This window comes from Macrobrachium rosenbergii, chromosome 25 (genome assembly GCF_040412425.1).
Source record: "Macrobrachium rosenbergii isolate ZJJX-2024 chromosome 25, ASM4041242v1, whole genome shotgun sequence".
Taxonomy (NCBI): Eukaryota; Metazoa; Arthropoda; class Malacostraca; order Decapoda; family Palaemonidae; genus Macrobrachium; species Macrobrachium rosenbergii.
In genome coordinates, this window is record NC_089765.1 from 25,300,154 (window position 1) to 25,315,065 (window position 14,912).

At 36.1% G+C, this 14,912-nt stretch overlaps 1 protein-coding gene and 1 long non-coding RNA gene across 12 annotated transcripts in view; one reads left to right on the top strand and one right to left on the bottom strand.

The window, feature by feature from the left end:
- LOC136852500 (uncharacterized) overlaps positions 1–14,912 on the top strand; it is a 108,979-nt gene that overhangs the window by 31,489 nt on the left and 62,578 nt on the right. The gene's annotated exons all lie outside the window — the stretch shown is intronic.
- LOC136852496 (rabphilin-3A-like) overlaps positions 1–14,912 on the bottom strand; it is a 483,103-nt gene that overhangs the window by 8,698 nt on the left and 459,493 nt on the right. For all 7 annotated transcript variants that reach the window (XM_067127163.1, XM_067127168.1, XM_067127164.1 and 4 more), the window contains 5 exons: positions 6,270–6,453; positions 4,332–4,718; positions 3,602–3,744; positions 1,328–1,413; positions 321–395 (listed from right to left, as the gene is read on the bottom strand). In XM_067127163.1, the coding sequence (XP_066983264.1) occupies positions 321–395; positions 1,328–1,413; positions 3,602–3,744; positions 4,332–4,718; positions 6,270–6,453 (875 nt within the window). The remainder of the gene's footprint in view (positions 1–320; positions 396–1,327; positions 1,414–3,601; positions 3,745–4,331; positions 4,719–6,269; positions 6,454–14,912) is intronic.

Below are 14,912 nucleotides of genomic sequence, written 5' to 3' on the forward strand. Positions count from 1 at the left end.
ATTCAGTTGGCACTGCCTTTCACAATATATCTACGAGGATAACAGATTAAATCAGGTCAAAGGGAATCCTACGAATAATTAGTCTTCAACCACTAAATTCTGATATTTTGAGACACGAAAGGTGTGACCCATATTTAAAGAACTAGAATCATAAGCTAGTGTTTTCATGATATATTGTTATCCTCGCAATTATATCATGTTGCTGTGTGTGTTTGTGTGCACACAGCCATCGTGCCTAGACAGTAACTAGCAAACCATTTACGACCTAATATTTCTGTATACGAAGGAAGCGGACACACTCCAGCGACTTAAATCCTTACCTTACTAGCACCTGGTAGAAGATGAAGTTTCACATAAGCGTCTGCCTGTCTGCTGGTATCCGTCGGCTTCAAGTTCTGGGAGATAATTAATGTGGTGAGAAAGATACAGACGATGTTCAGGCGAAGACGTTAACGTCATTATTATTAAACAGAGAAGTTAGATGCTAAATTATTAGATTATTTTAGGTTGCCCTACAAATGCCCAAGTTCATGTTAGCTGTGTATTGAACTGGATTTTCTGTAAATGCACACGAGCAAATGACACTTGTAGCAACAATTAAGAGGTAACATGTTTGTTGGATTAAAAAAGTTACCCATTTGAATGCTACTTGGATCTTGAGAACGTTTGAACGGTGTTTTTAAATGTATGCCGCTAAAACAAACAGCAAGTTTTGGAATGCTGCATGAACCATGGGTATGGAAAGGAAACGGTTAAAAGCATTGAACCAAAGAAAACCATAAAGTCGCTTTTACAGGTGTACCAAGATAATCAAGAGGGCAAGTCAGTTACAACGATAGGTAAGGGCAATAAGTGGCTCTTCCCTGTGGCCTCTTCATAAAAATCTGGTTACCTTTTTTTTTGTTCTCTAGTTCAAGATAGTGATATCATGAGGGAGTGATATCATGAGGGGGTAGGGGGCTTATGCATTGTGATAGTGATATGGTACATTAAGAGCCTTGGATTATTGTGGAATCCGAACCATGCCCCAAGTCGCGTTGCCAAGAATGAAACACCCTGACCGCTCTAGGTTTCTTTCAGTAATCAATAAGATATATCAATAGTATCGTCACAATTTCATCTGTGTAACTGATATACGTAGAGGTAAAATATTCTTAAATACAGGAACTTTCATTATCTCGCGTTTGTGTCGTAAGGTTAATGTAGCATACGAGTAATTGCCTGTCTGTTTCAGTCAAATTTCGTACAGTTGAAATAGCTTGTCTTAGGTTGAACATTTGTCGATACTGATTTTTTGACATAAACAAGGAAGAAGACAGGACCTTACCCTTGCACTGTGAACCGTGCAGTGAAGGGCCTGGTTGTGGGAATCGTACAGCAGGGAAAACTCGACCGTTCCCATTCCTATGGTACCTGGAATGGAAAAAAAAGAGTGATATGCATAATCAAATAGTGATAAAGCAGCTAAGGAAAGTGCACATCTGTTAATCCTTAATACATGAATATATGAACAAAGGGATGGACAAGGCTTACGACTTCGTATATATTGAGTCCAGAGATCGAGTCGTTAACCCAAGCGAAGATCACAGTTAATTATAAATTTTTCGGAAGCTTAAGAATTTCCATGGCTTGCTGTACAATTTTCTTATTCTTTATAAAATGTTCTGATATAATTTTCCATTAACATTTCATACATTCTACAAGACTATGACGAGTCTTATATCTTGTAGTCGTTATAATGTGGAAGGTTTTAGTTAACATTTCATTAATTCTGCAGCGTCGTGAACCGTTCCATTCCTCATATCTCTAAAAGTAATTCACTGCCATTAAATCCCAGGTTAGCGTAGCATGCTTCTGTAATATACTTATGCAGGTTTTGCTGCCTATTTAAGGAATTCTTATGTGACATCATGGATTCCTTTCTCGTATTTAAAAGTCTTAACAGTAAGCCTTATTTCATGTTTATAAACATTTTGCTGTAAACATCTGTAAGGACGTTTCATTTTATTTTTCAACTGTAACTCGTAACCTAAGAAATCGATATGTACACACTGGCGTATTGCAAGTTTATAAACACTCAAAAATAGAGAACTTAGTTTAATCAGACCATTACTAAACAGCTCTCCTATTTAGCAAAGTTTTATGTTTATTGTATTTTAAAAATGGGCAAATTTGTTCATTTGCCCGGTCAATTAAACCAACAGAGTGGTAGAGAGAACGGAACCAGCTCACCCAACGAGGAACTGAGAGAGAGAGAGAGAGAGAGAGCCAACAATGACTGCGGGCCATGGGGCCCAGATTCGACAGATATCGAAAACGGTCTAGACTTCACGTCTCTTTTCGTCTTTTTTTTTTCATTTCTTTTAATTTGCACGGTACTTTTTTTTTCAGGCATGAGTAGGGAGGAGGTCGTAGTATCTTAACTTTAGCACATTAGTTAAGAACGCAGTAGCTTCTACGTACCTAGATCTCCTTTGGTATCTATTCAAATCTCTTTTTTTTTAATTGTAATTTACTTCTTCATGTGCATGTCCATATATGTTTCAGTTTACATTGTCAGAAAAGTGATGTGCTTTCCATTTAAATGGAATGGTGACTGAAACATTACGTATTGATGAGCTAGAGCGAGAGAGGCCATTTTGCAACGGAGAGAATGTAGACCTATAGAAAAGATAAAGAATTTAAATGTGTAGTAATAAACACAGGAGGAAAGAGAATCATAAAAAAGTCAACGATAAAAATGAGTTTGTCGTATGGAAAGCGAATTAGCCATTGCTCTAGATGTCAGGTAACGCACGAAAACTCTTGTATGAATTTACACAGCTTCAGAAGGGACAAGCCATTGCTTGGCTAGAATTTCAAAAGAATCAAGGGGGAACTTTTGCAGACTCTGAAAAAGAGAGAAATCAGTCTCAAGTCGCAGGCTGCTAATCCAGGTGGATCTGACTTGAAAAGTAAACGTTCTTTCAGCATTCCCTGCCGCATCAAGACTTATTCGACTTCTTGGGCGAAATAGCAAAAGTTCAACTGACGTGCTTTGCTTGGTAAATGTTGCGAGTGATTTTGGTTTTTACTCTAAAAACTTTCTAGTCAATTCCGAGCGATGGTCAGTTTATTTAGAGGATACTGACGGATATTATTATTATTATTATTATTATTATTATTATTATTATTATTATTATTATTATTATTATTATTATTATTATTAATGATCAAAATTCGACGGACATTCACGTTCCAGTTGACAACAGAAGATAAAAGGCCCATTAGGTGAAATTTTGTTTCTTTTCGTCTCAATTGACGGGTTTTTAGAGATGAGCAATTTACGCCGGTAAATTACTCAGTTGTAACATCGTGTATATAAAGAGTAGAAACAAATTGAACGTAATTGATCTTTTTCTCCAGTTATCATCATCACAAACAAGCAAAACCTCACATGGACCAAGCCTAAATAACCCACCAATTTGCAAACCAAATTTGGGCGGATTTATTTTATCGCTCTTTTAAACTCCAAACATCTATTCTTCTTTATTCCAGTCTTCCCCATTTGTTTCACAGACCTCATTACCGTACTCCATCCAAAAGATGCGAAATGGCTCACCTTCCTTCTCCTTGTTATTGACGAGGGTCGTATTTGCGTTCTTTTCCTCCGGGAAAACGTCGTCCATACTGCTGCTGGTTACCTCGTCCCTGATTGAGGACGAGTCCCTTGACAACAGGGAATCGCGGGAATCCCGTGAGTCCCTGGAATGAAATGAGAGCGGATTACTTGAAGCTGGTTTTGTTTCAGGTTTACTTCATCTCTCAGTGAGTTTAACGTTGACATTTGTATGTTCAAGGAAAGGTACGAAGATCTGCTTGGGAAATAAGGATTTTGTTTCAATTCTAGTACAGTACTACTTTAATATTGCTGATTATAATAATCATAGTGATGATGAAGATGATATTATTATTATTATTCAAAACAAATATTCATATAAACAAGCACAAATGCTATGAACTTGTAATCAAAACTTCCACGAACAGAACGCCCACCTGGAAAAACAAAGCAAACTAACAAATATATACAGTAAATAAATAAAGGCACTGATAAATCGGCTAACAGATAAACAAAGATCGTATACTGGTATGGATTAATTATTCATTAATGTCTATTCGTAAAAAAGGCGTTGCAAGTGTCTGAAAGTGTTGATTGAAAATTAGCTCAGTGAAAAGTTCAGGAGTAACGGATGTAATTTGTACTAGGAATAAATGGGGAAAAGATTATGATGCAGAGGAGAGTAAGAAAATATGTATTGAAAGTGAAAACGTGAAAACCTTTTACCCTTTACCTTGATTCCCTGGACCCGCCAGCGTTTCTGCCCAGTCTCGGCGGATGCCTCCGGTCATCACTGCTCTTGGAAGCCTCCGACTCTCTCCTGGACCGAAACCCATTGACCGTAGGGGAGGAGAGAGCCGTTCCTCCAATGTTTCCGCTGCTACTGCTACTGCTGCTCCTGTTCATGGGCAGCGGGGAAGGGTGTGGACTTCTCGGAGTGGCAGCGGTAGAAGCAGATGGGGAGGCTGATAGGCCCTCGGTTACGGAGCTGGTCATGGCGTTACTGGGAGTGCCTGGTGTACTGTTCTCGGGTTCCGTCTCTTCCTTGCTCTCGCGACTCAGGTTTGGAGAATCACTCACGGATGAGTTGGACCCTCTCGTTGAATCTCTCCAGGCAACTCTGTTCGGTAAAGAAATGAATGTGGACCATATTAAAATTTTATATTCAAATGATCAGTTAATAAGATATTCCTCATGAATAAATAACTGGAAGATATATCATTACAGTGAGGAAAATTAATATAAAAGGATCTTTTTTTAAGATACAGGCTACAGATATTAACAAAATAAAAAGTAGGAAGAGAATAACAAAACATGGGAGTGGAGGGAAAGAAGCTATCGTTGAATATTGATTTTTCTTATTGGATTTTCTCTGTCATCTGTACTTTACAATCTCGTCCCTTTACCATTTTCACTGACCGACATTACTGAAAAGAGTGCTACATAGTCATTTCTCGAACAACAGAATTCAACTATAGTGGTTTCTGTTAGTTGAGCCTCTAGGGGTTTAATGCCGTAAGTGCACCACACGTGGCTCACTGTAGGCATAACTAAAGGTTGTTCCAGAGTCCTCTCGGCCCCTGGCTACACCCACTTTTTAGCCTTTAACTTCACCTCGCTTCCCACTTCTTTCACTCACTCTTTTCACTGTCTTAAACTCTGAGTGGCTGAAAGTGCCCTGGTGTTTGGTTTGGCAGTCTAAATTTCGTAACCAGTCAACCAATCTTTCAGTTGAACACGGGTCCTCTCTCGTTTACAGTACGTTCCCTGTGCATGTCTGTGTATGTTTGTATGTTCCTACTGTTTCGACATTCCTAAAATGAACTTTCAGAAGCACCATTTTCTGAAGATTTACGGTCTCATAAAACGATAAAATCCTACATTTAACTTGATTTATGATGCTGTTCAGCTAGGCTCTCTTCCTATTGAGAATGTGTTTTTCTAAGACGTAATAGTGTTTAAGCAAGGGTTTAAGCGTCTCTGGCACTGTACCCAGACAGACAGACATATAATGTGTGTGTGTGTGTGGATTTTAAAAGACCTAATGTGTGTATATTATATATATATATATATATATATATATATATATATATATATATATATATATATATATATATATATATATATATATATATATATATATATTGTGTGCATGTATATGTATATGAGTTCTTAACTTCCCGATTTTCTTATACATTTTGATACGCTTTCCACGAAGCCGAACGAATCTGTAATGAGAAATTTATTCCCTATTGGGTGAGTTTCAGACTCACACGCTAAAAAATAGCACGGTTGTAATTCAAAATACTACGAAGAGGATATACTACGATATAAAAATCATTTAGTGTTCTTGAATTAATTATGAAAAGTTAATAACACAACATATAACATAGAGTCAGTAAAATTAAGGTATAACTTTAAATAAATAGTTAAAAGATACCAATTGATACCTCAACTGAATAATGAAACATATTAGCAGAAAAGAATATTCGAAGAATGACCATGATTAAAAAGCGAAAAATACACTGAAAAGAATAATAAAAAGATAACCGAAATGAAAAATGAATAAAATAACACGAAATGAATATTAAAAGAACCTTGAATAAATACAGAGTCATGTAAAATGGACGATGAAAACATCAGCAACGTACGATAAAAAAAAAAAAATCACCTTAGCAGCGGGGAAGGAGATCTGTCAATCGCTTGATCCCGTCGGAGTTCCGTCCGCGGGCTGAGCTGGTGGGGTGAATGGGGGGCTGGGGAGTAATACGGGGTCAAAAGAAGTCCTCCGGGGTCACCCCCACCCGTGCTCTCACGGCTCGGGGCGCGGCTCAAGTCACGTTGAGCTCCTGGAGCTGGGGGAGAAAGGAGGAGATATTGTAGAAGAGGTGCCTGAGAAGACTCTTATCATAACAGGTAGGACTAATATTTTAAATGGCTTTTAAATGGCTCATGGCTTGGGGTCCAAGATATTCCTAGCAAAGCTCTATTATTATTATTATTATTATTATTATTATTATTATTAGGGTTCACAAATTCATTTGGAACAAACGAAATATCCATGTCTTGCATAGCAAGTTTACTCGCAATAAAATGCCCATATGTGGAAAAACAGAGTGAAGAGAAGTTTAGTAAAAATGAAGATGAAATAACAGTTAGATAAAAAATAATAATTATGAATAAACAACAATTTGATTTTATATCTTCCTTCTTCCTTGTGTTTAAGACCAATCGTTCTTCCTTCCTTCTCTGTTTTCTTCAGACATGGGCTAAACAGGACATTGTTACCCGTCCCAGTAGCCTTTGCGGGTAAACAATTGTGAAATACTTTTGGGAAAATAAAAACAGAACTAAACTGACTAGTAGCTCAGCGTTCATCTGTTGAAAACCAAATATGCTACGGGGAAGAAAGGTCATTTGCAAGTGCAGCAGCATTTTTGCGGACCTCATAGGAAGATATTGATTTGATTGATTTATGGCTACAAAAACTGGCGTGACAACGTCTAGGTTATTGACGCTGCCATAGAAGGAGTAACCTCACAAGCCTTGACATTAGTGGTATCATCGCACAAATCTAGGTTGACGTAACAGCAAGCGATGCTTAAAAACGTGAATAAGAAGAAAGTAAGCTTTGTAACAATTTTAATTACTATCATTTTCTTGATTTTGGATTCTGACCGTTGTATCGCAAGAGGACAAATATTAATTTTATTTTTCCATTCTTATCAACATTCATGATGTTTATAAATTATTTGTAACAGCCAATTGGCCAGTAGATTTCTGTTCTAGCCCTGAAGTGAATGTCCCCCTTTTTTTTTTTAGCGTTAACGAAAAAGAACACATACAGATCGTCAGCGCTTTCAGGCATTAATAGTATAAGACCTTATTTACTAACATCATTTGAGCGTCACCCTGTTACTATGGCATCCAGTAAGATTTACTGCAGAATCCACATAATGCATTATTTATTATCAAGCATACGAAGTATCGAGGGCTGCTACCTTTTAGATTCATAATGTTTAATAATTTTATGTAGATCTTTGTCGCTTATTGGTGTAACATGTATGCAAAATTTTTCTTTGTTGAGAGAGAGAGAGAGAGAGAGAGAGAGAGAGAGAGAGAGAGAGAGAGAGAGAGACTTACGCCATGAAACTTTCTGTGTTATGACACAATTTAACCAGATTACAGCGAGGGGAGAGCAAATATACTTTTGACTTCAAATCATTCGTGTTTTGGGAGAGGAAATCAAAGCATATCAGAATTATGCAAAAGTTACGAGAGGATTAAATGCTTCCAAAACGTGTCCGAAAGATTTGGCCGTATTTAATCAGCTTATTCAAATTGGAATGGACATGTAGTTGGTGTTGCCAAGTCATTTCTTTCCCCGGAAACAGAGGTGAAAATGTCGGCTGGAAACGACCTTGGTCAACTGCCTTGATATTCGATTGGAACTATTAATGCTTTCCAGCTATACTGTCTTTCCCATTGAAATGATAACTACTGTGACACACTGCCTTTATTATTATTATTATTATTATTATTATTATTATTATTATTATTATTATTATTATTATTATTATTATTATTATTATTATTATTATTATTATTAAATAGAACTAATTTACATTTCACCGAAAGGCAAAGGTAGGCTATCAGTTGAAAATGGATGAAGTAAAGCGTAGAATGAGATGTTAGTTGAAGTTATAAAGATGGTGACCTCTACCAGCCCGGAAAGTTTTCAAGTATTTATGCGTGTTGCCTAAATTTTCCTTTCACACTTAAGCAGTACTGCAGCTCGACACTTCGGAAGGGAAGGCAAAATGGGGGAAGGAAGGAGGCATCACTGTGAGTGCTTAACCGTCGAAAATACCGATAATGACGCAGTTACACACATAGAACATTTATTTTTTTTTTTATTTTTAACCTACCTCTGACAAAGTTCTCTCATAGTGCACAGGCGTCGGAAGCAGCAGCGATAGCTACACAGTAATACACACACACACACACACACACACACACACACACACGTAGTCCAGCGCACATTTATATACACGCATACACAAACGCTTGAATGCGCATCTTAAAGGAAACCCACATCTCTCCTGGCACAATAGTGTGTATTTGAGTATTAGTTATTTTTAATAATGTTGGTTATGTAAGATGTAATATTGCGATGTTCGGTGTAAATTGGGTCTGTTCGAGTCCAGTCTTCCATGTTGGGTGCTAGTTTCCTGATGTTTGTACGTCCGCTGGGTTGTATTGTAGTTTCCGAGCCTTGGCTTACAGACCGTTTTCTTGGGTTGTTTATTGTTCTGTTTAATGTGCCTTTTGAGTGTTAAGAAGTCATTGTTAGTCTTTTGTTCATTTACGTTAGGCCTGTGGCTCTGGTTTCTGTTATTTGTGTACTTGTTGCCTCAAGGTTTTTTTTAAAACAGCCATTCACACTTAGACCTGTCGCTTCTTTGTCTGTCCTCTGTGCTTTGTTCCGAGAAGTCGATAACAGCAAACACGCTAGGTGTTTTTTGCCATTTTTTCTTTTCCCAGATTTCTCTTCTTCTCTACTGACAAATATGATCTTTGATCACCTTTCACTTCCCCCATTTCATTCCTCAGTTCTACTACAGTGTATTCTAGCATACCAAGCAAGTCCATTAGTTTTTCCTTCAACTCCTTGTGTCTTTTTGTATTCAACCATCAAATTTTTACATGTTCTCTCTCAACTCCTAGAAAACCAAATGTAGTTTATATTCTGTTGCATTACTTTTAAATTTCCTTACTCAGTTTGGCACATCCAGTTTTGAAACCAGTGCTCATAGTAATCGCAATCAACTGCAGAATGCTTGTCAGTTGTTTCCTTTCCACAATTTTCAGTCTCCCGGTCGCGATTTCTTTTCCGACCTTGATCATTCTTCCATACTTTCGAACACTTTTTTACTGTTTTGATTAACGACCGCTCTTTCTCTCTTACCAGAGTTTATCCACCTTCCTTTGCCGAGTCCTTCCTGTGATGAGTGAAACTTAAACTGTTGCTTTTACTACCACTAAAGCAGAGTAACTGAAATATGGGTAGTAATGTCCGTAGAGTCTTTATTGGGCGTCCCTTTTCCGTTCCGTGATTACTCAAGACCTTAACTAAACTACTATTCCCTTGGCTTCGACTTAAGCTTAACTCTCGAATTCTAACAAATATTTTCATTAGAGTACATAATTTTTTCACTAATAAAAATGCTCCTTTTTCGTTCCTGTCCTGCTGTGTCTCTACTAGAACTTTTTCACTTGCTAAATTTTTCCATTTCATCCTAGCCTCAATGAATAATTCATGACTTGTATCTGTAAAACTTTCTTTTGCAGATGGGTACTGTAAGGGGTTTCAGTCCTGCCTGTCTTTTTATTTTCTTTTTAATTCTATGACCAAGATTTCTCTTTTCCACATTTCCATGATGTCTCCTGCAACATGTTCATCATGCCCCCTCCTCATCACGTCCCCAAATCATCTGTACTGACTCTTGTAGTTTCTTTGACACTGCAGTGACTTTTGCTTATACCCTTATATATATATATATATATATATATATATATATATATATATATATATATATATATATATATATATATATATATATATATATATATCTAGTCTTGTGTCATTACTTTTCCCCGAAGAAGAGTTATTATTAATTTAATGCCTCACGGCGAAGTTATATTAAGCCTTATTATTATTATTATTATTATTCAAAGAACTAAAAATTCATACGGAACTAAAGAAAAAGTACTTTATTTTGTTATGTAAGTTTCCGGAGAACTGCATGCCAAGATGTGAAAATTTAAACACGCGAGAGAGAGAGAGAGAGAGAGAGAGAGAGAGAGAGAGAGAGAGAGAGAGAGAGAGAGAGAGAGAGAGAGAGAGAGACTACATAAACCCAGATAAATCAACAAACACAAAATGGCTACCTACTGGATTCAGGTACAGATATAGGACCACATGAAACCTCTCACTCTGAACTCTTCAACTCCGAGTTCCAATAATATTTCTCTTATATTTCCTTCAGGAATCAATTGCCTATACAGAAGGGTGGATGAGGTTGCCTTTGTTAGCAATTTTCTCGGAAAAGATTCAATTTCCGTCACTTTTGCCGGCCATATTTTTTTTTTATCCCTTTTCCTTCCTCTCTCTCTAAAGAAAATTTTAACATTTAGATTTGATTTAATTTTCTTTTATTTTTTTAAATTTCATATTCACCTTTTGAACTCCTTCTTTCACGGAAATTAACTTTGTAGTTCCATCTCAGTCTTTACATTTCATACTAACCTTTGCACAAAGAAACTTTTGACGCAATATAACTCGCGAGTCGTCAGTCATAGTAAAAATTTTCCCAGACAATGAAAGGATTTCCATAAGATTTTGTAGAAGGATTACCCATTACATTATGTGCTGACGGGGACCAAGACTTGTACGCGTGTTTTATTTTTATATTCTGGGAACCTCATGTTAACAACAATAACAATAACAAAACAATGAATAGTGCATTGAAGAGATTTATATACATAGCATCTCCAATTCGATGGTATCCAAAATAACGGAAAAAATCGACATACGGTTGGTGGATATCAAAAACGACTTTAAACACAAGGGTTATGTAATCAGTGGTTCCGTCGAAAGTCACCTTCGTGAAGGAGGGTCTCGACTGTAAGGGAGGAAATGGTATCTTAGGGTGCGTCCATACTACAGTAAAACATTACTGTAGATAAACACACATCGGCTACTTATTGCATAAATATCACGAATAGGCTGAAAACAAGTCGACAACAGTAAGTGAAAACGAATCTTTTGCAAATGTTGAATAATCGTATGCATGATTTGTGTTTTATGCATGTTTTACTATAGTGTGGATGCACCCTTTGATTATTACTTTTGACGAGTAGGTGACAGATGTAATGGGGATCTGGCTAATTAAAGGGTAAAGTGGGTTACTTTCCCATATAAATATTGTAGACTGCAGTCCCCTTCTGTCTCAGGGAGTTTGGTGCCATCATGAGAAAGACTGACACTATTTGGTTGTTAAATGAGTGCTTAAGAACATCTACAGGGCCGTGTGCCACTTTGAAAATTTAGTCTATCCTCAAGAAGGGCGTCCGCTTCGGCAAGGTAGTTCTTCTGTAGGACAATGACGGTAGGATTAGAGCGGATCCCTTGGTGCCCTTGGTGTACAGCTAGAGAAGTATGCCACTTTAGTTTTAGCCCCTCATTTTCATACATCTAAGAAGGGCTGTCTGTCACAGGAACATTCCCTTCGTGCTCAAGGTCGAGGATACTATTCAGGAGGGTCTCAGCCATGAGATTACTGCGTTGGTCGTCTTTGGACAGGATGTGACAATTGGGTTTTAGGTTATGTAATTCCTCATGGTCGCTTTTGAAGTTAACACACACATATGTATGTATGTATGTATGTATATATATATATATATATATATATATATATATATATATATATATATATATATATATATATATATATATATATATATATATATATATACACATATACATAAAATTCAATATATTTCTGGTTGAAGTGGAGTACAACAGCGACAGGAAATTCCCGTTGGTCCGATAATTTAATTAAGATGAATAATTACTGCAAGGGTGAAAAACATTAATTCTGATGAAAATTGCCAATATTCGAGTGTATTTTTCGTACCACTTATATCCGCAAATAAATGATGCGGAGTTATCGTATTAGCATATGGAATTTTATAATGCTTTCGAGTTACTATTTGTGATTTGTTATTAGCACACCCAGTTCTGGTGAGCTGGGACTAAAACGAATGAAAGGTGCTTATTATCTCTTCATGTGATGCTTCTCCAACTCATTTCATCCTTGACTTAGAAGAAAATGAATCGCATACTTACGAATAATATTCTTCCTCCAAATAACCTCACGGAACATATTAATGCAGATCACATTGATATACACCATATTCACTCTTGCAATGAAACAAATACATTTGCTTTACTTTGAATATATTACATATAATTACCTTAACAAATTTGGAGTTTAATAATTATGCTGCACAAATGTTATGCCTTCATTATAGGGTAATAAACAAGGGATATAGTAATATTGTTTTGTTATTTTTTAATATAATAATGCCACACCAAATCAAGGTAAAGACTCGTTGAATCTATGTATGAATCAGTGTTTATATGTCAGACTGAAAATAACAAACAAATATTCTAGAAAAAAGCGCCAATGATAACACCATTACTATTTCATCTTCAGACACTGCTGGTACTACAACTAATACTAATAATAGTAATAATCAAGCTTCAAAATAAATCGGTTACAAAATTAAAAGCAAATGCAACAAACAAGCATGGAATAAAGAACATCAACAAAATACGCAGAAATTTTCATGAAGTTCTCCACGTTTCCTAAACTGCTTATTTGAACAGGCCCCATTTCGAAAAGCTAAACTCATTTAATTTTTCAGCTCCCAAGCGACAACTGTCCCGTCTGGGTAATCTTTTCCTTGGAAAATGTATCCAATTTAGATGCTATTTGTAATCTTGATCTTAGTTAACATATGTAAAATAACTTGCAGAATCATTTCACCATACTGAAAATTACATATGAACAATATACTTAAGAGTTTTATCTTTTGTATAAAATTATTCTATGAAATGGGCAATTATGATAAATACTTAATATTAGGGTTACAGAAATATGTATAGGAAGCAAAACAAAATTATAAAAGTCCTGTAATTTTACGAAGGATGAGGTTGCAAGCCTCATGCTCTTTGCCCCGGTCTCATGCAAGAGTATTTAATTTTTTTTTTATCCTTAATAAGACTCGAATCCCTGTACTAGGTCTTTGGTTTGCGTAAATGAAGCAGCCAAGAATTAATTGCTTGCTCTTAGGACTATGGCAGTTTTGCTTGCGGTTGTTAGTGTTCTGCAGACATTCTCCTTTCCTTCTTTGGTCATTCGTGGAAAAAAATGGACTCATCTGAAAGAGAAGAAAAGCACATGCGGGGAAATAAGAGCAAAACTGAAAAAGCAAATGGAAATAAAGATCTTCTTACTTGTGAAATTGGTTAGTAAAGTAAAATTAAAATTCAAGAAAGCAAGTTAAAAAATAAACTTAAAAACACTTGAAAAGCAAAAACAAAATCTGAAGCCGTTTCTACTTTTGAATAGAAATAATAAGGATATTCAGCTTTGAAAAATACAGCAACAACAAAATCGATAAAATGTTCTTAACTATTGTGAGTTTGACCAAGAAAAAAGCGTTGAAATGAAAACAATAGCCTTAAAAGTATTAAACAGAAAAAATAAAGTTAAAAAAATAACGGAACAGCGACACAACATTACGTAGAACTTGAGTGTTTAAATTCAAAATTACAAAGCCTCGACATAAACCCATGGAATCAGGAAGAGAGAGAGAGAGAGAGAGAGAGAGAGAGAGAGAGAGAGAAACTGTTTTTATAGGTTTATGAACTAAGAAAAGGAAGTTATGCATCTGTATGCTAAGATATATATATATATATATATATATATATATATATATATATATATATATATATATATATATATATATATATATATGTGTGTGTGTGTGTGTGTGTGTGTGTGTGTGTAAAGAGATAGAGAAAAAGAGAGAGAGAGAGGGAGTTGAGTTTTATATTATTCCGCTCGGTGGAACCCTAAAGTTCGGCGTACAAGAGACATTTTCCATCAGACGACCCTTCCCTCGATCCCAGGACAGGGTCAGAAGAGCTTTCTAACTTAATTCTTGCCCTTTTTCTGACAACCATTTCCTTTGGCGGCGTTGTTTACAGGCTATCATGCCATTTTGTATCTTCTAGCGGGATTAAAACATATTACAGAAAATATTATTACCCGTCATATTGAAATGCCTCGTATGTTAGTGGGATTAAGGTCTTAAGGTTTTTGGTGAAAGTTGCAACGTATCTCTTAAAGTTTTAGAATTGCGGGCTTCGGTCAAACGTATTTTAATCCTGTAACTTCCAAAGTTAAGAAGGCTTAATCCATACTTTTTCCTGAAAAGTAATATAAAGCATAACTGATGCATGAAATGTCAAAATGTGTAATTTTAGAAAGTGATCTTCGAAGGCCTTGTTTCCGTTATCTGTTTCCGGTTTTTTTTGTGGGGGGGGGACATATATACTGTTGCCAGCTAATATGGAAAATAACAAGTGTGTCTTTTTCCTTTAGAGGTCTTGGGTATACAGAAAGTGTTTCCCTTCCGTATTTAAAAACATCACAAATAATGGAATGAGGTCGGTAGACAC